Source organism: Rana temporaria, chromosome 4 (genome assembly GCF_905171775.1).
Source record: "Rana temporaria chromosome 4, aRanTem1.1, whole genome shotgun sequence".
In the NCBI taxonomy this organism is placed as follows: Eukaryota; Metazoa; Chordata; class Amphibia; order Anura; family Ranidae; genus Rana; species Rana temporaria.
Window position 1 is genome coordinate 231,575,508 of NC_053492.1, and position 23,257 is coordinate 231,598,764.

The following is a 23,257-nucleotide window of genomic DNA, read 5'->3' on the forward strand; positions in this document are numbered from 1 at the left end:
TGTATCTATAAATATACAAACATTAGTTATGGAGAATAAAATACTTCCATATCTAAAGAGCTTTACTTGACGGAAAATAATGCCTCGTTCAGTTAGAACATTTTGCATTTGGTTTATGTATTTTTCAACTTTTAAATTATGTTTTCACGGACAGATTTAACCACTTGCTGTCCAGGGCAATTTCAATTTTTTTTATACACATGTTAAAATCAGCCTTTTGTTTTGCTAGAAAGTTAGTTAAAACACCCAAACATTATAAATTGTTTGAAAGCAAAGGAATGTAAAACAAAATGAGGGCTATTACAATCATGTCATACCCAATTGTTTTGTAAAATATAATAGTTGTGTTAAGTAAGTAAATTCCAAGCACGTCAAAAGTCAATATTGTTTGCACCTGAGAAACGGCGACAAACTATGATGCCTAAGGCTGCATTCACACCTGATCGTTTTGTCGCCTGAAGAGCGACGCTCAAATACGCTAGAGGGGCGGTTTGGTCGTTTTTGAGAGTTTCCATTTCCCATAGAAAGTAATGGAAATGCTCGATTCAAGCGACTAGCGCAACAACGAGCATTTGCTACGGGCGTTTCGTCACTTTAATCAATAGAAATTTTCACCCAGGCAGAAGATTAAAAAAATCTACCAACATAGTAACAAGTGATGAAAAGATGATAATTTTTCCTATTGGCTAAAATAAAAAACGTCGAAGTACAAAAACGTCGGACGATGCTGTATGCAAACGCGCAAATAAGCATGAATACGCGCGACAAAACGCCGGAAAAACGACTGAACGACCGACGCTCAGGTGTGAATGCAGCCTTAAACTTTTCCCAGTCAACATTTTAAAACCACTTACATGTTATCAGTGTACAGTTAATCATGAATGATGACCCTAGAATTTTTGCTCCCACTAACATTTGCCGCAATACCTCACATATGTGGTACATTCGATGTGTACATAAGCTTGCAGGACCTATGCCAAATTTGAATTCTCAAAAGAGGGAGATGTTGCTTTTAATGTTGTTTTTAATTTGTTTTATTTATTCTATTAAAATTGATTTAACATGTTTACATTTTTCTACCAAGCCCCCTATGTAATAATTATTATTATTATTATACATGATTTATATAGCGCCAACCATTTTCACAGCACTTTACAACATTAAGGCAGACAGGTCCTCTTTATGGAGACATCGGGGGTCTATTAGACCCGTAATGTTTCCACTGCCCTCCAAAGTAGCTCATCATGCACAGATTGTACTTGATTAGCTTGCTTGCTCTGAAACTGAAAGTGATTAAATCATCACTTCCATCTCATCTGAAGCTGCAGCCATGATCTTGTTATAACCACTTATATAACTATATAACCACTTGGTGTAATCACTTGCTGAAAGGCCGTATTTATGCAAACGGTGGTGAGCAAGTGGCTAAACAAGATGGATATACCTCATCCTTCGATTTTGCTTTTAAATGTCCTTATTTCTTCTGAGAAATCCTAATTTCCTGTTCTTCTGTCTGTAACTACACACAGTAATGCAAGGCTTTCTCCCTGGTGTGGAGAAAGCCTCTTGAGGGGGGAAGGGGGAAAGCAGGAGTGTTTGGACACCCACTAACACACAGCTCCTTTCTCTATCTGTAAAGTAGAGAGCGTCCTGACTTGCCTGCTCGCCCCCTCCCCCCTCAAGAGGCTTTCTCCACACCAAGGAGAAAGCCTTGCATTATGGTGTGTAGTTACAGACAGAAGAACAGGAAGTGAGGATTTCTCAGAAGAAATAAGGACATTTAAAAGCAAAATCGAAGAATGAGGTAAGTGAAGGAGGACTGCGCTAAGGTAAAGGAAGCTATTTAGGGAAAAAAACTGAATATTACTTTTTCAATTGTTTTCTCATGCAGATTTGCCAAATTTAGGGCCTACACAATATATTATTATTTTTCTGGTATCCTGTTTATAAATTTGCCACTGTAGTAGAGGTTTAAGGACATTAAGTTATGTGACCTTTGAGCAGCAAATGATCTAATACACACAAACCAGAACCTACATGTACGACATAATTTTATCACATCAATTATAATTCAATAAAAAAAAAAAATTTACTCAAATGTCCAAAAAATAAAAAAAAGAGGGTACCACGATCTGAGTGTACAGGAGTAGTGGAAAAAAAGGTGTTTTATTGCACTCACTGATATGTAGGGGTAAGGCCTCACTGGGCAGATCCGTTGCTACGGAGTCTGCCAGTTCAGCGGGAGATCTCTCCATTGATTTTCGCTGAGCCGGCAGATGACAGGTCCCCCTCTGCTCACTGAGCGTGGAGGGGTTTGTTGAGTACCGCTGATTCCTATGGGGAGATCGGATGAAAACGGACAGCATGCCCGTTTTTATCAGATCTCACCCGATCCGACCTGCCAGGACGGATGGCGAACATATCGCCATACGTCTGATTTTAGCAGATCGGATGTCAGCGGACATGGTCATAGACTTGCATGGAGCGACCGCCAAAAAAACTGACAGGCGGACGTGAACGCCTGTCCACCCATGCGAAAGGGGCCTTAAGCAGCATGTCAGAAAATACAGAGTGAAGTTGTCTGGGCAGTCATCAGGATATTGTAGAGGTCAGCAGGGATGCAGCTGGAAAGAATGTAGAGCTGCGGATATATTCTGCATGCTTGCCTTGTAGAGTGGATGACAGCTTCCACACACCAGCAGTGTCCTGGTGCAGCTCTGCATTCTTTCCAGTCACATCCCTCCTGACCTTTGCAATATCCTGATGGCTCCCACAGACAGCTTTGTATTGGACAACGTGCTTCTTTATCCATATCTGTGAGTACATTTTAGCCCCCTTTTTTGCTTCCTTTTTTCCACTATCCTCTACACTCAGATCTTGGCACCCTCTTTTGTTTATTTATTATTTACATAAACTATAGGTATCTCAAGACTCTATTAGAAGAGCTGCATAGGTCCAAAGTGTGCTTTTCAAGAAGCCTTCGCAAATCTTCCACTACAGTCCCAATAGGTCATATTCATCAACCTAGCTCTATAGTTTTTCCCTTTTTCTTATTTAGTCAAATGTGCCAAAGATGACATCTTCACCTTTTTACAACCAAATCTTTACCGTACCGGTATAGTCCTCCCTGCCCATTTTTTTCTGTAGGAGCCTCGGGGACTGTGGGGAATCCCTGGGACCCCTTATTCTTTATTCGAATATTTAGGACGATGGTACATCTTTTATCTAATTATATTTTTCTAATGATAAAAGGTTAAATTATATCTATCGTCATTTAGGTCTCTTGCACATGGGAGTAAAAAACGTCACAAGTTTTACTGGTTTGAAATTAGATGCATTGTTGTCTGAGCATACAGCTGAGTAAAGATTAGTAATAAAAAGTACAGAGCCGTAAAACAAAAATAGAAAATTTTACATTTGAGTGCATTGATAAGCATGTTTACGTGAATATGAAAGAGTATATTACAACACTGGCAATAAAGAAGAATTTTACTTGACTATATGCTTGCTCACTGAACCCATCCATTCTTAACAACCTATGCCCCATCTCCTTGCTCCCATTTTTATCCAAACTTCTTGAACGTCTGGTCTACAACCGACTGAGCGACCACCTTGCTGATAATAGCCTTCTTGATCCCCTTCAGTCTGGATGTCGTCCCCAACACTCCTCAGAAACAAATCTCCTAAAACTAACAAACGATCTACTAACAGTCAAAACCAATGGACACTACTCTGTACTCCTACTCGTGGACCTCTCTTCTGTCTTTGATACGATTGACCACCCCCTTAAAAAACTCCCTGCCTTTGGTCTCCGTGACGGTACTCTTTATTGATTCTCCTCTTACTTATCCAACCGCACGATTAGCGTTACTTACAATTCCACTAACACCTCTCCTCTTCCCTTCTCAATGGCTTACTTCTACATAGGTAATGCCCCCTTCAGTCCATCATGAATGCTGCTGCCAGACTCACACCTGCTGCCACACCTTTGCAGCCATTTTGCTACATGCTGGGTGTTTGGTGTGCTCCTGCACCTTTAAGGAGGGGTGGCTCCCCTTCAGTCCACCTGCCTTCATCTATCCATTAGAATGCATGTGCCTCCATTGTGGGGACACTCATTGTTTAGTCTTAGGACCCCAGATTACAGGGTACCTTGGTGCGGCTCTGTGGTTTACACATGCGTTTGCAAATGCGTGCTGACAAAACCCCTGTTTTTAACACATACTGTTAGACAGGTTAATTGGTTGTTCTGCGAGCTGGTTGGTAAGTAGGCTTGTTTTTTCCCTGGGCATTTCCCAGGTTTTGTTGTTAGCCTTCCAATGCTACTTACTGCTATGGCCAGCTATAGATGGGGCGGTGGACACGTTTATGTTTCACCTGTGGTGCTTGTATTGGTCCAGCAGTGCACCAACACCTTTACAGCCATTGTGCTACATGCTGGGTTTTTGGTGTGCTCCTGCACCTTTAGGGAGGGGTGGCTCCCCTTTAGTCCACCTGCCCTCATCTATCCATTAGAATGCATGTGCCTCCATTGTGAGGACACTCATTGTTTAGTGTTAGGACCACAGATTACAGGGTACCTTGGCGCGGCTCTGTGGCTCACGCATGCGTTTGCAAATGCGTGCGGACAAAACCCCTGTTTTTAACATATACCGTTAGACAGGTTAATTGGTTGTTCTGTGAACTGGTCGGTAAGTAGTCTTGGTTTTTCCCTGGGCATTCCCCAGGTTTTGTTGTTATATGCCAGACTCATTCACCTTACCAATCGCTCTGTTTCCGCTACTCCTCTCTGTCAATCCCTCCACTGGCTTCCGCTCACCCAACAAATTTAATTCAAAATACTAACAACTTCTTACAAAGCCCCCAGCTACATCACTAGCCTAGTCTCTAAATACAAACCTATTTGTTCTCTCCATTCCTCTCAAGACCTCCTGTTCTCTAGCTCCCTCGTCACCTCTCCCATGCTCGCCTCCAGGACTTCTCTAGAGCCTCTCCAATCCTATGGAACGCCTTACCCCAATTTGTCCAGTTATCTTCTACTCTATTAGCTTTTAGACGATTCCTGAAAACACTTCTCTTTACAGAAGCCTATCTTACACACACCTGCCAACTGTCCCTCCCTTCTAGATTGTAAGCTCTAATTAGCAGGGCCCTCTAATTCCTCCTGTATTGATTTGTATTGTAACTGTACTGTCTTGCCCCCATGTTGTAAAGCACTGCGTAAACTGTTGCCGCTATATAAATCCTGAATAATAATACGCCTATATGTGTGTTTATGCAACCACTTGCCGATCGCAATACGTATATATACTCTACGGTTTGCAAGTGGTTTACTGGGGTTATGGCTGAAGCTATCAGCCATAACCCCAGTATCTTTTTTTTCAGCCGGCGGCTGACTTTCTCATTAACCTCTTCGCCACCAGCCGCCGTCTGGAAACGGCGGCAAGGTGGATGCTTAACTGGGGGTCGCCGTTCTGAAACGGCGCCCCGCAGAAGCAGCAATGCGCGCCGCCTCGGGCGCGCACACAGAAATTTCTGTGCGCGCCGGGTCTATGAGACCCGGCGCTACACAGATCTAGGTAAATGACCAGCAACAACGGTCATTTACCTTGTGATCGCGCCGTCCAATGACGGCGCGATCACAATGTAAACACAGGAGGTCAGGGAAAGTTTACCTCCTCTCCTCTCCTCACACAGTATCAGCGGGAGAGAAGAGGAGATAAACTGTGAGTGTTCTATTGCCGATAGTGTCACATCAGTGCCCAATCTGTGCCCTAAAGTGCCCTAAAGTGCCCAATCTGTGCCCTAAAGTGCCCAATCTGTGCCCTAAAGTGCCCAATCTGTGCCTAAATTGCCCAATCTGTGCCTAAAGTGCCCAATCTGTGCCCATCTGTGCCCAATCTGTGCCCATCTGTGCCCAACAGTGCCACATCTGTGCCCAACAGTGCCACATCTGTGCCGCATCAGTGTCACCAGAGCCGCACCAGTGTCACCAGAGCCGCACCAGTCACCAGAGTCCTATAATATTGCCACAACAGTGCCGTACCAGTGCCGCCTGTGCCCACCAGTGACGCCTGTGCCCGCCAGTGCCGCCTGCGCCCGCCAGTGCCGCCTGCGCCCGCCAGTGCCGTCTGCGCCCACCAGTGCCGTCTGCGCCCACCAGTGCCGTCTGCGCCCACCAGTGCCGCCTGTGCCCACCAGTGCCGCCTGTGCCGCCTGTGCCCTCCAGTGCCGCCTGTGCCCACCAGTGCTGCCTGTGCCCACCAGTGCTGCCTGTGTCCACCAGTGCTGCTAATCGGTGCACACCAGAGCCACCTGTGCCCACCAGAGCCACCTGTGCCGCCTGTGCCCACCAGTGCCGCCTGTGCCCACCAGAGCCACACCCGTGCCACTACAGTGCACATAAGTGCCGCCTGTGCCCACCTGTGTCCACCAGTGCCACCACAGTACTCTGCAGTACAGCCTCACCAGCCACCAGTATGGCAAAAAAATTCTTTACCGGCGAGCAGGCCGTACATCTTCTACTTGCCATGAGCGATGAGAGCAGCGAGGAGTCTCTGTCCGATTCTGATTCGGCCTATGAACCCGTTATAGACAGTGGGTCCGATTCAGAGTCTGAAGAAGAACATGTGCCCAGGAAAAAAAGGGGTGCTGGCGTGGAGAAGCGGCCTACTCCCAGACGCGCAGGGCCGTCCACCTCAAGCGCTGTGCCTACAACCCCAAGCGATGTGCCGTCCACCCCAAGCGCTGTGCCGTCCACTCCAAGCGCTGTGCCGTCCACCCCAAGCGATGTGCCGTCCACCCCAAGCGATGTGCCGTCCACCCCAAGAGCTGTGCCGTCCACCTCAAGAGCTGTGCCGTCCACCTCAAGAGCTGTGCCGTCCACCTCAAGAGCTGTGCCGTCCACCAGTAGGGTGTCATCTCAGCCCCAAAGGGATAGGGGCCATGCCAGCCTTCCCTATGGCCTTCAAAACCCCCTGTGGCTTCCCCCCAATTCCGGAGCAGCAAATATCCCCCCCTTCACTGCCCAGCCAGGTGTCCAGGTGAACACAGAAAACTTTTCTATGATAAATTTTTTTAATTTAGTTTTCACCGAAGATTTCCTTTCCTCCATTGTGGCCCAGTGCAATCTCTACGCACAACAGTACGTAAGAAGTAACCCTGGTTCCAGATATGCCCGCCCCTTTGAGTGGAGAGAACTAACCGTGGACGAATTTAAAATGTTCTTAGGCCTAACCTTTACTATGGCACTTTCAAAAAAAAAACAATTGTACTCCTACTGGTCCACCAAACCCATTCACCACATGCCACTCTTCTCCTCCCTTATGCCAAGATCCCGATATTTAATAATTATGCGGTTCCTCCACTTTAACGACAACGCCCAGTGCCCCCCCCGAAATGACCCTGCTTTTGACAAGCTATATAAAATTCGGCCACTTCTAAATTTTTTCGCTCAACAATTTCCCCAATTATATACCCCTGACCAGAACATATCTGTGGACGAGTCCCTTGTCAAATTCTCAGGCAGGCTGGGCATCAAGCAGTTCATCCCCAGCAAAAGGGCCCGATATGGGGTCAAAATGTACAAGCTTTGCGACAGAGCCACAGGGTACCTCTACTCGTTCATGGTGTATGAAGGAAAGGACTCCCAACTGCATCCCCCTGAATGTCCAGAGTATATGGGAGTCAGCGGAAAAGTGGTCTGGGATCTGATGTATCCACTCTTTGGAAAGGGATACCACCTTTATGTGGATAATTTCTACACCAGCTTGCCCCTGTTTCGCTGTCTTTACCTTCAGAATACCCCAGCATGTGGCACAATAAGACCCAACAGGAAAGGCTTCCCGCAAAAACTGGTGGATCAAAAGCTCAGACGAGGGGAGTCTGCAGCATTGAGGAACCAGGAGATATTGGCTGTCAGGTGGAGGGACAAACGGAACGTCCACATGCTTTCATCAATCCACAATGACACCCACGTGGAAGTCCCCAAAAGAACCGGCCCAATCCAAAAACCAAAATGCATATATGACTATAATTTGTTCATGGGGGGAGTGGACTTCAACGACCAGATGTTAGAACCCTACCTGCCCACAAGAAAATCCCGCCACTGGTACAAGAAAGTGTCCATTTATTTTTTTAGTTTGGCCTTCTACAATTCCTATGTAATTTACAAAAAATCATCCGAGAACCCCGTATCATATCTGGACTATCAAGAAGAAGTCATCACCGCCCTTTTGTACCCTGAAAACCCACCGGAAAATATTCGCTCTGATTCTGTGAGCAGACTGCACGAGCGTCACTTTCCTGAGCAAACCCCCTCCCGTGAAACAGGCAACAGACATCAGAAGAGGTGCCGGGTGTGCTCCAGAAGAGGAATTAGAAAAGACACCACATATTACTGTCCCGATTGTCCTTCCCAACCAGGCCTCTGTATTGGAACATGTTTCCGCCGTTACCATACGTTTCTTCATTATTAGGGACGTATGGTAAACGCAATTCTAATTTCCTGTACTTTCCCCCCCCCCCACACCCCTTATGCCACTGCACTCATACCTCTGCCTTCTCCGGAACCGACCATGGCCTGTTATACAACCACTCTTTTGCCTAACCCTAAACATACTTCTGCCTTCTCCGGAACCGACCATGGCCTGTTATACGACCACTCTTTTGCCTAACCCTAAACATACCTCTGCCTTCTCTGGAACTGACCCTGGCTTGTTATACGACCACTCTTTTGCCTAACCCTAAACTGTACCTACCTCTGCCTGCTCTGGAACTGACCCTGGACTGTTTGACCACGTTTTTTGCCTGCCCCTTGGATTGATCTTTTACCCTGCTATACTAGTGGGAACACAGGGGTCTCACATATGTGAGGGGCTCCAGAATTGTTTTTCTGGATGAAAAAACTAATTTTTTAGTTTTCTCATTCCCGGATTAGGGTCTGGTTGCCCGGAGGCTTCAAAGAGATTTGGGTGGGAGAAGCCTCTACCCCTGTCCCCATTCCCCTACCCATGGCCCGCTACTTGGACCATGTTCCTACCAGGACAAATATTTTGCCACTGCTGGCACTGTACTGACTATGGACAATATTCCTGCCTGCTGCCTGGACAATTCCATTCACTGTCGCTGACCAGTGACCACGTCCCTGCCTGCTGCCTGGATCGGGGCTCTCCTTCTGTGGACAATTGCACTACTAAAACCACAGGTAATCTTCTTTTTTTTTTACCCATTACTCAGCAGAATGTATTTTAGGGTGTAATTCTTGGTATGTACATGCTGTGTTAGAAATATGAAGGCCCTTCAAAAATGTGATAGATTGTAAGGAAATTGGATGTGTAATTTATGTCCCTAGAACACCTGATGGTGCTTCTTGGATGTTGGGCCTCTGTATGTGGCCACGCTGTGTAAAAGTCTCACACATGTGGTATCGCCATACTCAGGAGGAGCAGCAGAATATATTTTGGGGTGTAATTTTTTCTATGTACATGCTATGTGTTGGAAATATCCTATAAATGGACAACTTTCTGTAAAAAAAATGCGTTTTTATTTTTTTCCACATATTCCAAGAACATCTGGAAAAAAATGAACTGTTCAAAAGACTCATTATGCCTCATAGATTATACGTTGGGGTGTTAGCTTTCCAAAATGGGGTCACTTTGTGGGCGTTTCTATTGTCCTGGTGCTCCAGGGCCTTCAAAAGTGTAATAGGTGGTTGAGAGATTAGATGTGTAATTTATGCTCCTAGAATGCTTGAAGTTGCTACTTCGGTGTTGGGCCTCTGTATGTGGCCACGCTGTGTAAAAGTCTCACACATGTGGTATCGCCATACTCAGGAGGAGCAGCAGAATATATTTTGGGGTGTAATTTTTTCTATGTACATGCTATGTGTTGGAAATATCCTATAAATGGACAACTTTCTGTAAAAAAAAATGCGTTTTTATTTTTTTCCACATTTTCCAAGAACATCTGGAAAAAAATGAACTGTTCAAAAGACTCATTATGCCTCATAGATTATACGTTGGGGTGTTAGCTTTCCAAAATGGGGTCACTTTGTGGGCGTTTCCATTGTCCTGGTGCTCCAGGGCCTTCAAAAGTGTAATAGGTGGTTGAGAGATTAGATGTGTAATTTATGCTCCTAGAATGCTTGAAGTTGCTACTTCGGTGTTGGGCCTCTGTATGTGGCCACGCTGTGTAAAAGTCTCACACATGTGGTATCGCCATACTCAGGAGGAGCAGCAGAATATATTTTGGGGTGTAATTTTTTCTATGTACATGCTATGTGTTGGAAATATCCTATAAATGGACAACTTTCTGTAAAAAAAAATGCGTTTTTATTTTTTTCCACATTTTCCAAGAACATCTGGAAAAAAATGAACTGTTCAAAAGACTCATTATGCCTCATAGATTATACGTTGGGGTGTTAGCTTTCCAAAATGGGGTCACTTTGTGGGCGTTTCTATTGTCCTGGTGCTCCAGGGCCTTCAAAAGTGTAATAGGTGGTTGAGAGATTAGATGTGTAATTTATGCTCCTAGAATGCTTGAAGTTGCTACTTCGGTGTTGGGCCTCTGTATGTGGCCACGCTGTGTAAAAGTCTCACACATGTGGTATCGCCATACTCAGGAGGAGCAGCAGAATATATTTTGGGGTGTAATTTTTTCTATGTACATGCTATGTGTTGGAAATATCCTATAAATGGACAACTTTCTGTAAAAAAAATGCGTTTTTATTTTTTTCCACATTTTCCAAGAACATCTGGAAAAAAATGAACTGTTCAAAAGACTCATTATGCCTCATAGATTATACGTTGGGGTGTTAGCTTTCCAAAATGGGGTCACTTTGTGGGCGTTTCCATTGTCCTGGTGCTCCAGGGCCTTCAAAAGTGTAATAGGTGGTTGAGAGATTAGATGTGTAATTTATGCTCCTAGAATGCTTGAAGTTGCTACTTCGGTGTTGGGCCTCTGTATGTGGCCACGCTGTGTAAAAGTCTCACGCATGTGGTATCGCCATACTCAGGAGGAGCAGCAGAATATATTTTGGGGTGTCATTTGTGGAATATACATGCCATGTGAGAGAAATAACCTGTTATAATGACAATATTGGTATGAAAAAAAAAAAAAAAAAAAAAATCTTAATTTTGCAAAGAATTGTGGGAACAAATGACAACTTCAAAAAACTAACTATGACTCTTACTAACTACCTTGGAATGTCTACTTTCCAAAAAGGGGTCATTTGGGGGGTATTTGTACTTTATTGGCTTGTTAGGGTCTCAAGAAATGAGAGAAGCTGTCAGTAATTCAGGTGTGATCAAATTGTTCAATTTTCAGAAATTGGTACCATAGCTTGTAGACCCTATAACTTTCACCCAGACTAAATAATATCCAAATTTTTTTTTTTACCAAAAATATGTAGCAGTATGCATTTTAGGCCAAATGTATAAGGAAAAATTACTTTTTTACAAAATGATATGATAGAAATGAAGAAAAATTCATTTTTTTACAAAATTTTCGTTCTTTTTTCATTAATAGCGAAAAAAATAAAAACCGCAGAGGTGATCAAATACCACCAAAAGAAAGCTCTATTTGTGGGAAAAAAAGGACAAAAATTTCATTTGGTTACAATGTTGTATGACTGAGTTATTGTCATTCAAAACGTGAGAGCACCAAAAGCTGAAAATTGGTCTGGTTATTAAGGGTGTTTAAGTGCCCAGTTGTCAAGTGGTTAAAGAATTCCCAGCGGCTCATTAGCCACTGAAATGCTTTCTGAAGCAGTGGAAGAGGGAGAAGTCTGCTGGTGTTTCTCTGGCTTCCACTGGCATGCCCGAGAAATAATCCGAAGGTGTGGCCAGCTGGTCACAGAGGTAATGAGAGACTAGATCATATCGGATTGCCTCCATGGCCTTGGAGGACCAGAACAACCTCATGACATCACTTCCGTTCTATCCGTGAAGTAAACACATTTTTCTTTTTAAAGCAAAAGATTACTTTTTTTAAATATCTTTTACATTTACAGGTAAAGGAAAGATTACAACGGATGTTTAAATTCCTTGTAATAGGAAAACAAGTGACCACTTGCCTCAAAATCACATACCTGTACGTCATTCTGCTTCAAGTGGTTGTACCTTTTTTAGAGCCGGCGGTCGGCATTCTAGTGATAACAACCGATGCAACTAAGAATCCGCTCGATTGTTATCACAAGCAGTGGGAGGTGATATCCCCCCTCCTGCCGCCTTCTACCACTCCACCTGGGCTCTCCCATCCCACCAGGAGGCCTGAGTCACCAGCCAGCATGTCTGTCGGCTGGCCGGAGACCCGAACACATCCGGAATCAGCTTTGATCGGGTCTTGGATCTAATAACCTGGAAGCGACATCATGACATCACTTCCGGTTTACTGGAGCCTTAAAGGTGCCAGATTTGCAAAAAATGCCAGTATTCAAAACAGCCAAGGAGGGATTTTGGGTCTTATAGACCCCGGATCCCACAAAAAAAATACCTCACCTGTGATTGTTGCTGTAACAAGGGATGTTTACATTGTCAATACGTAAGTCACGCTCATAAATGTAAACAGTGTTCAAATCACACGTGAGGTACCGTAGAAATCGTTAGAGTGAGAGCAATAATTCTAGCACTAGACCTCCTCTGTACCTCTAAACTGGTAACTGTTAAAACATGTAAAAACGTTGCCTATGGAGATTTTTTTCATTTTGGAAGTCTGCATCACAATGGACTATTTACCTATACATGCTGAAAAGCAAATCCTGTTTCATTTTAAATCAAATTTACTTTTTCAATAAATCAGTGGTGTTCATCTACTATAGGCGCAGATACTGTTCTACTTGCCGCATTAACAGCCTAGATTTTAGAATGAAACTGTTCATTTTAAATGTTTAATCACTGCACATGATTAGTTATACAAAGTGATCTTAGTTTCACCCTATCTACTTTGGTGCACAACCTTTAAATATTTTGTAAATAATCTCAATTGGAAACCCCATACTAAATAGAGAGGTGATCATTTCTTCCCCATGACAGGGTCTTTCAAGTAAGAGGAAGATTTCTGCAAAACAACAAAGATAAAATACGCCTTGTGGATTACTCTTAACATTTTGCTGAAAAAGAAGGGGAGGGACTTGTTTTTTCCAAAGAAAGGGTTTGTGCAGAGAGCTTCAAGCTGCCATCCCCTACTTGGAGCAAGTAAATTACACATAAACCTTCCAACAGCACCACTTAATTATTTATTATTATCTAATGCTGAAAGATATACAGTATGTGCTGATATTAATATAGCAGGGAAAACATATGTCTGCAAAATGTTTGTTATGGGGATGCCAGATGATTGGCATGCTGAGCTGGTATCCTTTTGATAAGGAGATTGCTATGCTTTTTCAAAAAAAAAAAAAATTAAAAATTATAAAAATAGAAAGGGAAAAAAAGAAAAGAAGGAAATCTACCACCTGTTTCTCAGATCTTGAGCCTGAGAAACTGAATCGTGACAGTCAAAAAACAAAAAAATATTTTTTTCTTACCTAAATCCTAGAACCTGTATTTCTTTGAATCCTGGAAGCTTTTCAAATACCTTTTGCATCTGAGGAAAAAAAAAAAAAAGATATGTTGAGTGATAATTACATTTAGCAGCATGTACTGTTTAAGACTTTGTTTGATTTGTTTTAAATATAATTTAACTATCTCTTCCAATACCCTAGGTATCTTCAGCTAATAATTCCACCAAAAGTAAAAGAAATATATATATATATATACACACACACACACACTATATTACCAAAAGTATTGGGACACCTGCCTTTACACACAAATGAACTTTAATGACATCCCAGTCTTAGTCTGTAGTGTCCAATAATGCAGAAATCTCAGAAAAGTTTTTTCACAGTAAGAGCTGTGAAAATGTGGAATAGTCTCCATCCAGAGGTGATTCTGGCAAGCTCAGTCGATTGCTTTAAGGCCTGGATTCTTTCCTAAATGTACATAATATAACTGGGTACTAACATTTATAGGTAAAGTTGATCCAGGGAAAATCCAATTGCTTCTTAGGGGGATCAGGAAGGATTTGTTTCCCCTGCTGTAGCAAATTGGATCATGCATTGCTGTTTTATTTGTGCCTTTCTCTGGATCAACTGTGGGTGTAGGTTTGTGTATATGGGATTGTATTTATTTCTTTTTCTTTGGTTGAACTTGATGAGCCTGTGTCTTTTTTGAACCTGACTAACTATGTAACTATGTAAGTCTGGCTGCATCAATTTTAACTGTGGGCAGCTGAAGATTCTGCCTGTTCACTTCCTAGATTTACACAGCACACAGAGGCAGACCTGCAGCTTTCATTGGCCCTCTTATGACTCATCCCCCCTCCCTTCCTGGCAAACTCTCCCGAGAGTGAGAGAGAGGGCTGTGCATGATGTCACCAGACAAGAAACAGGAAGTGGGCTGTATAAGATTTTTACTGGCAGAAAAAAAATGTTTTACTATCCAAAGTTAAAACAGCAAGGGCAGAAGATTTAATAGATGGTAAGTTGAAAAAAATCACTGAAGGTCTGCTTTAAGGACTTACACCAAGATTCACTAATCCCTAAGCACACTGAACAACCAATTCCCTCTGTATCAAACATCCTGGAGCCCCTCAATCTGTAAACATTAGATCCCTGAGTGCCACTTAACCTTTTTCACACTGTGACAAAGTGAGAAAACACACAGGTTTGTACCCCTAGCATTGGCTACCTATGTGCCAGCTACCATCTACGTGGGCAAATTCCTGCTTGTCTTCACCTTTTCCCTTACCTCTAAAGGGCTAACTCTGCTTCCCCCCTCAACAGGTGAAAGGTTTGTTTCCTGTTATGGAATTTCCGCGTCGAGTATGCAAATTAGCTAGATACGCCAATCCACAAACGTACGTCCGGCCGGTGCATTTTTTTACGTCGTTTACGTAAGGCTTTTTTCGGCGTAACGTTACCCCTGCTCTATGAGGCGTACGCAATGTTAAGTATGGACGTCGGGCCAGCGTTGAATTTTCCGTCGTTTACGTCGTTTGCGTAAAACATTCGCGAATAGGGCTTTGCGTAGAACTACGTTCACGTCGAAAGCATTGGCTTGTTGCAGGTTCATTTGGAGCATGCGCACTGGGATACCCCCACGGATGGCGCATGCGCCGTTCAGAAAAAACGTCATTTACGTGGGGTCAAGACGTATTAACATAAAACACGCCCACAACTTAGTCATTTGAATTGTGCGCCCTTACGCCGACACATTTACACTACGCCACCGTAACTTACGGCGCAAATTCTTTGTGGATACGGAAAATACGCTGTAAGTTGCGGCGGCGTAGTGTATCTGAGATACGCGACGCCGGACGTAAAAATGCGCCGAGGTACGTGGATCTGGCCCTCTGTTTGCAGGGTAATGTCAGCAGAAGATGCAAACACTGCAGAGTTTCTCCTGCAGCAACTTCAGAGTGCACCTCTGGCATATAACAATCTGACACCAACTGTGCTGACATTTGTCCTTTGTTCCATGATCCCAACTTTGGGTTATCGACCCCAATCTCTTTATTCTCTTGTGGCATCTCATATTTCCACCAACACCAGCTTCTTTGGCCACACTGTGACATACAGAGACCTTGTTTAACATTGATAATAAACTTTTCACCAAACTATCACAGTGTAATTGTTTTGTGTATCAAACATACTCTGCAGTACTGGTCCATCTGTCCAGGGAGATACAGAAAAACAGTGGCAGAAGAGTAGACACATTGCACATTTCATCATTAAGTATACCAGATTGCAATATTACATTGTTAAACGCAGCAGGTTCCATCACCAACATCTCATCACTGGGAGCCTGTAGCGTTGTGCTAAGCACATAAACATTTCCATCTCAGTGAGCCTGTGGCTCTTCATTAAACACAGGAGCATTTTCAGAGATGCCAGTCTTCATTAACCCATTTTCATTTTCATATTGACCTTTTTATCAGCCGCAATCACCATGATGTTTGCACATGCATTTCTAACTCTTGCCTCTCCACTATACAGTGCATTGTATAGAGCAGTGTTTCTCAACCTTTTTCCAGTCGGGGCACCCTTAAAAAGTATTTTCAGTCTTGAGGCACCCCTTTTTAACCTCCCTGGCGGTATGATTCTGTCTGGAATTACGTACCAAAAGCGGTACAATTATTTGCAAGGAAATTTGGCGTTTTATACTGTAGGCCTGCAATTCTTAGGAATAACTCATTTAAATCTGACCAAACAAGAGTCTAGTAGGCATCCCAGGTATGATTTTTAAAATAAAATAATTATAACAAATAATAATATAATTATAATAAAAATTATTCAATAATGTAATCAACTCAAAATCACTGAAATTTGCTCAGTTGCAGAATTGTCACTGTCATTACTTTTATTTTTTTATGACGAATTTCCCCACAAATCGCTATCGCTCAATTCTGCAAGTGATTATAATTTATTATCGCTGTTTTCTAGCTGCTCTAAAACCATTTTTGACATAAAGGGACACTTTTGGTTGCTATGGACAATCTACAGTTTGCAGGCAGAAAGAACAGTTTTTATTATATAAAAGAACATGTAGGGCACTGGGCAGACCACTAGGGACAAGGGGGGTGAGTATTTTTTACATGCAGTATTGTAATATATAAGATTCCAGTATACTGTATGTATTGTGTTTGTTTACGTTTTTGAATTTGGCGCCGTTCTCGTAACGTCGCAGGGAACGGAGATCGGCGGCACACGGGGACACTGTGAATCGAGCAAGGACCCGCTCGCTCACACAGCGGGGAGGCATCGCAGGATCCACGGACAAGGTTAGTAAACCAAGCCTGTGGATTCAGCGAGAAGGTAAGCCGCGCCGCTGCACGCTCTGCACATCTACCCCGAGCGTGACTAGGGGATACCGATCCTAGCATGGAAAAACCACCCCGAGTCACGCTCGGGGATACCGCCAAGGAGGTTAAGGCTTGGTTCACATTGCGGTGTGTCGCAGAAAACGCGCAAAATCACGCTCATTCCTGACACACAGACAAATGCTCTGCTCTTTAGGGGTACCATTAATTCTTAATGGTACCCCCACACAGTGGAAAATGTGGGGTGCTTTTGCTGCAGTGCAATTAAAAAAAAAAAGGTTGGAGACTTGTTTCCCTGCATTTTTGTAAATACGGAAATGAATGGGCTGCCCTACATGCAGCTACACAGATGTGAACCAAGTTCTTGTTCACATATCATAGGGGCGGTAAAACCACATGGTTGAGCTGTTTTTACCACCCCCAACTTCTCAACTTCACTTTTGAAGCCGACAGAGCTTATCACAGTTCGGCAGGAGAGCAGGCTCATCTGACAGCCTTCTCTCCACTGACTCCGCGGCACACCTGAGAACCTCTGACGGCACACCAGTGTGCCGTGGCACACTAGATGAGAAAGTCTGGTATAGAGGAAAGTCTCCTTCAAGATATAAAGCCAGTCTCCTAACCGGGGTCATTCCCACTTTACAGCAGTAAAGCCCTGTACACACGGCCCAGAATCTCGTCAGGAAAAAAATGTTGTTTCTTGGCAAGAACCGCCGTTCTTTTGCATGGCAAGAATGCAGTGACGTCATCGACTACAACGAGCATGCGTTCGTCACATTCGATGCCGTCACCGCCATCTTGCTACACCCTACCTATGCCTTGGAAGCTACTGCGCATGCGTCAAAGTCATTTTGAGCATGCACGGGTTTCCATGGCGACAGGTAAGTATACAGACGCTCGGGTTTCTCGGCAGGAAAACACTGCCGAGATTCACAACGAGAAAATAGAGAGCATGTTCTCTATTTTTCTTGTCTAGATTCTGGGCAGTTTTCTTGACGAGAAACCTCAATGCCTCGTACACACGCACGGTTTACTCGGCAAGAAAGCTCTGCCAGCAGTTTTCTTGCTGGTTCTTGCAGAGAAAACCGTGTGTGTGTACGAGGCTATGTACGAGGCTATAGTCTTAAACCTTGTACACATGATCAGATTATCCGACGGGAATTGTGTTATGACAGGCTGTTGTCATAAAATCTGACCATTTTTACGCTCTATCGGACAATTGTTGAAAATCCGTGTGTATCCTTCAATAGACGTCCTCCCTTTTACACGCTCCCTGCATGCCCCCTGCAGGGCACGTGCGGTGCACGCTGTGATTACCGAGTCACTGAGACTCAGGTGATCACAGATCGGTCCCTTACCACGTGATCAGCCAATAGCATCTGATCATGTGATGTAAACAAAAGCTCAGTAATCTTTGTTTTCCTCCTCACGCTGACAGCGTGAGGAGAAAAAAAGCCGATCACTGGCTTTTGTGCAAGGGACATCGGTCCCGAAGAGGAAGAGGCACATCCGCCTCATCTGTGCCCACCAGTACTGCCTGTCAGTGCCACCTGACAGTGCCCACCAGTGAAAAACAGTGCCACCTATCAATGCCCACCAGTGGTGCCAAGCAGTGCCTCATCAATGCCACCTAGCAGTACTGCCTATCAGTGTCACCTACCAGTGCCGATCAGTGCCCATCACTGGCAGCTATTAGTGCCACTTCTCAGTGCCACATTTCAATGCCCTTCAGTGCCACGCATCAGTGCCACCTCTCAGTGCCCACCAGTGCCACCTATCAGTGCCCACCAGTGCTGCCTATCAGTGCCCACCAGTGCCGCCTTATTGGTGCCCATCAATGCAGCCCATCAATGCAGCCCATCTGTGCCCATCAGTGCAGCCTATCGGTGCTCATCAGTGCAGCCTCATCAGCGTACATCAATGAAGGAGAAGAATTACCTGTTTGCAAAATTTTATAACAAAATATAAAACGGTTTTGTATTTTTTTTTATTCGGTCTTTTTAAAAAAAATTAACAAAAAATAAGAACTACAGAGGTGATCAAATACCACAAAAAAAGCTATATTTGTCTGGGCAGGAGTGGGGTTTAAGTGCCCAGTAAGCAAGTGGTTAAACCCCATAAAATATAAAGTGAATCATTACTAATTTTATTTGATTAAGGGTGAATACTGAGATATATATAGCTATCAACCAGATCACCTAGATAACCATGTCCTCTTACGAAATATTAACCCCAGTTACACTACTTCCTAGTGAATTTCCAAATTCTTTTTTTTTTTTTTTATCTCTTTATTGTTTTGTTTTTCTTTCTCATATACACATATACAATTATACATTTCACATTTCACATTTTCATTAAAATCACATCAATACAAACATTCCATTACATGCTTCACATTTATGTCTTCTTCCATTTACCTCCTTTTTATCCCTTTCTTCCATTGGTGTAGTTCCATCCTACTTCCACATTCTCTTTCCAATTTGCCCATGTTTTCCTATATTTCTCCCAATTTCCTTTATTATAATATGTCTGTTTATACAATGACAGATTACTGTTTATCAAGTTTTTCCATTGCGCCCCCGAGGGGGCTTCCACTCTCTTCCAATTTAACACTATTGCCTTTCTTGTGTAAAAGAGCAACAGACCCACCTGTGTTCTTTTTTCTATAGGGACACAATTTCCTCTATTAATCCTAACAGGCAGATCTCTGCCTCAAGTTGAACTAATGTCACTTCATCAATTACTCTCAAGACCTCTCTCCAAAACCACCTTATCTTTGGGCAGGTCCAGAATATATGTATACAATTTCCTGGAATACCTGCACATCTCCAACAGTTTTGAGGATTTGATGGAAATATTTTAAACAACTTATACGGTGTATAATAACTCCTATGTGTTATTTTGAATTGGATTAATTTGTCTCGAAGTGAGACTAGAATTTGAAAAGGAAATTTATATATCTCCCCCCAATTTTCTGATGACAATTTTGGAACGTCTCTCTACCAACATTCATATAGTTTATTCATATCTAATGGTTCTGTTTTTACTAAATAGGTGTATAAAGTTGAGATCAACCCTTTTTCCTTTCTCTTTCTCATCATTTGTTCTAAGCCTGTTTCTATTATTTGCGGGATGCCATCGGGAAATTGGGCTACCAGAGCATGAACCATCTGCATATGTCTAAAAAAATAATTCTCCGGCACATTCCACTTTTCTCTCATATCTGCAAATGAGGATTTTTTTCCCTCGTGTATTACTTGTGATATTTTTTTTACTTCGAATTTCGTCCATGCTCTAGGGTCCTGAATGGAAGATAAATGTGCCAGTTCAGGATTTCGTCATAATGGAGTATTTGGGGATATATCTGTTTTTAGATTACTCTCTCTTGTTATACCAACTTTCCATGCCTTTACTGTTGTTATCATTGACGGTGTTAAATCTGGCCTACATTTTAGCCCACGAAATGGTAATGCCTGCAGTGCCTCCACCATTGTAGCGGGATCATATCCGTCTGGATTCAACCATCTCTCTATTGTCACCAACTGAGTTGAAAGATAATATTTATATAGGTCTAGAAATGCTAACCCAACTTTTTGGTAGCCATTGTGGTGAGTTTCTAAACAGATAAAGCAACCTGGGAAGGATCTTCATTTCTAATAAATTTATACGCCCTAAAAGGGATAGAGGAAGCGTTTCCCATATCTTTAGATTTTTCTTATATTCCTGCAGCACTGGGTCTAAATTTAGCTTTTTATATTTCTCAGCCTGGCGTGATATTATTATGCCCAGATATTTAAACTCTGTTACACATCTCAGTGGAAGATCTGGGGTCGTTGTATCATGCGCGCCTTGATCAATAGCAAATAACAGTGATTTATCCCAGTTCACTTTAAGTCCTGTGAATCCTGAGAAGACATTCAGTAACTCTAGGGCTCCCTTCAATGATGGGCCTGCATCCTTTAGAAATAACAGCATACAGGGCTACCCTCTCCTCCAGTCCCCCTAGTCGGAGTCCCTGGATGTCTTGTGAGGTCCTCAGAGCCTCTGCCACTGGCAAAAAGTGCCGGAGAGAGAGGACAGCCCTGTTGTGTGCCTCTGTGCAACTGAAAAAAGGATGATAGTTTTCCCCCCCATTTAACCGCTGACATAGATTTTCTATATATTATTTGTACCTATTTAATAAATGTTACTGGAAACCCCATTCTTCTGAGTATCTCCCATAGAAAAGGCCATTCGATCATGTCGAAGGCCTTCTCTATATCTAGGGAGGCTACCGTTCTTGTTCTTGTTCCTTCACAATTATAATGGGCATGTATATTTGTATATAGTCTGTGTAGATTTACGTCTGTCGTTCATTGTGGCATGAATCCTGTCTGATCTGAATCTATAATAGTCTTTAATAGTGGCTGTAGTCTTAATGTTAATATTTTAGTTAGTATTTTGAAATCTATATTTAATAGTGCTATTGGTCTATATGACGAGCATATTTTTGGATCCTTTCCTTCTTTGTATATTAATTTCCAAATTCTAGTGAGGAAAAAAAGGAAAAGGGGGGGTCAAAAAAACAGGAGAAAAGAGAGAGAGAGAGAGAGAGAGAGAGAGAGAGAGAGAGAGAGAGAGAGAGAGAGAGAGAGAGAGGTAAAGGGACCCTAATCTTCTTAATATTCCACTCAAGAGATTCCCTTTGTTCCATCTCCCCCTACATCTTTTAATTTGCATTTTCATTACCCATATAACTCATATAAATTGGGGATTATTTAAACCCAAGCCAGGTTCTCCATATTCTATAAAATCTTAGTCCAAGATCATTTTGTAAACCAATTAATTCTTCCATTAGCCTAGTTCGGTCTACAGCTCTAAACCACTCCTTAATTGTCTGTATTTTTTTAACATTCCAGTACTTTGGAATGAATGCTTTTGCTGCGTTTAATGAAAAAAGGGTGATAGCTGTTCTATACTTCTTCCTTGATTCACCTGAAGCATAGAACAAACATTGCATGGGGTCCTGCCTGACCTCCACAATGCTGATATACTTAATTAGCCTTAGCACTTCTTTCCAATTAGGCTGGATCAAAGGGCAACTCCACAAAATATGAGCATGTGTTCCCTCCCCCCTCCACAAGCCCTCCAACATAAAAGTGTCACTTAGGTTAATATTATGTAATTTTGATGGAACATAATACCACGTTGTTAACTATTTGTAATTCATTAATTTAATTCTGGTATTCATTGAGGTAGAATGTACATACTGAATAACTTTAAGTTTTAAGACTTCGGAATAGTTTGATTCAGTTCACATTCCCAGCTCTCCAAAAGGCCTGATGACCCGGAATCAGGTGGGGAGATCAACATCTTATATATACTAGATATCCCATGTCTGTTTATTCCCCCCCTGATCCACAAGTCTTTCACAGGAAAGGAGCTTGTGGACTGAGCGAAGGGGTTTTGGAAGGGTCTCAACGAAATGTTGGAGTGGTCTATATCTCCACACATACCATGGGGAGATACCATACCTATGTCGTAATTCTGATAATGCTTAGAGATAATCTAGAGATTCGTTATGGTCCGAATGCATTTTTGTCCGAATTTCTGGGATTTTCGAGTTTGAATGCGCAAATAAATGCGCAAATTCCGAAATCCAAAAGATCCGAAATTAAGATCCGAAATAAAAAATGCTTTATTTTCGTATCCATTATATTTTCATATTGTTGTGACAACAGTTCAATATAGCTTGAATTTCGATACAAATCAATTCCATTGGCTATTGAAGTAGACCATTTAACATGATCAGAAACAAACAAGTATCGTATCATTTGATACGATCAAAAATATGTATAATACCATTCGACCTGAAGATTTGACGAAGCAGCTAAAAACATACGATTGCCGCGAGCGGACATTTTACGGTCAAATGCTCCGCCCATAAGCTATAGAAGAATTCTAATGTTGTTTGACTAGTAATAATAATTAATAATAGCATGGGCAGAGCATTCAACCAGACATGTACGATCGAGGCGTCGTACAGTTTAGCTGCTTCGTCGAATCTTCAGAACATCCAACAGACACCATGAGCCTTCAATTGACAGAGTCGACCTTAATTAATTCCGATTTTTGTATGAATGCCGTGTGATTGGACACGGCTGATCACGTGGTAAAGAGCCTCTGTCGGAGGCTGTTTGCCAAGATCGGTGTAGCGGTGTGTCAGACTGACTAACTGCACCACCGATCGGCACGATGCACGCCCCCAAGGGGGCGCGGCGACTGTTATCCTGCTGGACATCAAATGAAACCCCAGGGTTACCCATTGACATGTACGGGTGACCCCACACCCTCTGACACCTGGGTTGCGCCAGAGAGGACAGGGCCATCCGTGAATGAATGAATGAGTGACTTGTAT

The 23,257-nt window shown here is 42.9% G+C and overlaps 1 protein-coding gene across 2 annotated transcripts in view; it reads right to left on the reverse strand.

The window, feature by feature from the left end:
* Positions 1 to 23,257, reverse strand: part of IMPG1 (interphotoreceptor matrix proteoglycan 1) — a 340,276-nt gene that overhangs the window by 169,102 nt on the left and 147,917 nt on the right. For both annotated transcript variants that reach the window (XM_040349990.1, XM_040349991.1), the window contains exon 8: positions 13,526 to 13,584. In XM_040349990.1, the coding sequence (XP_040205924.1) occupies positions 13,526 to 13,584 (59 nt within the window). The remainder of the gene's footprint in view (positions 1 to 13,525; positions 13,585 to 23,257) is intronic.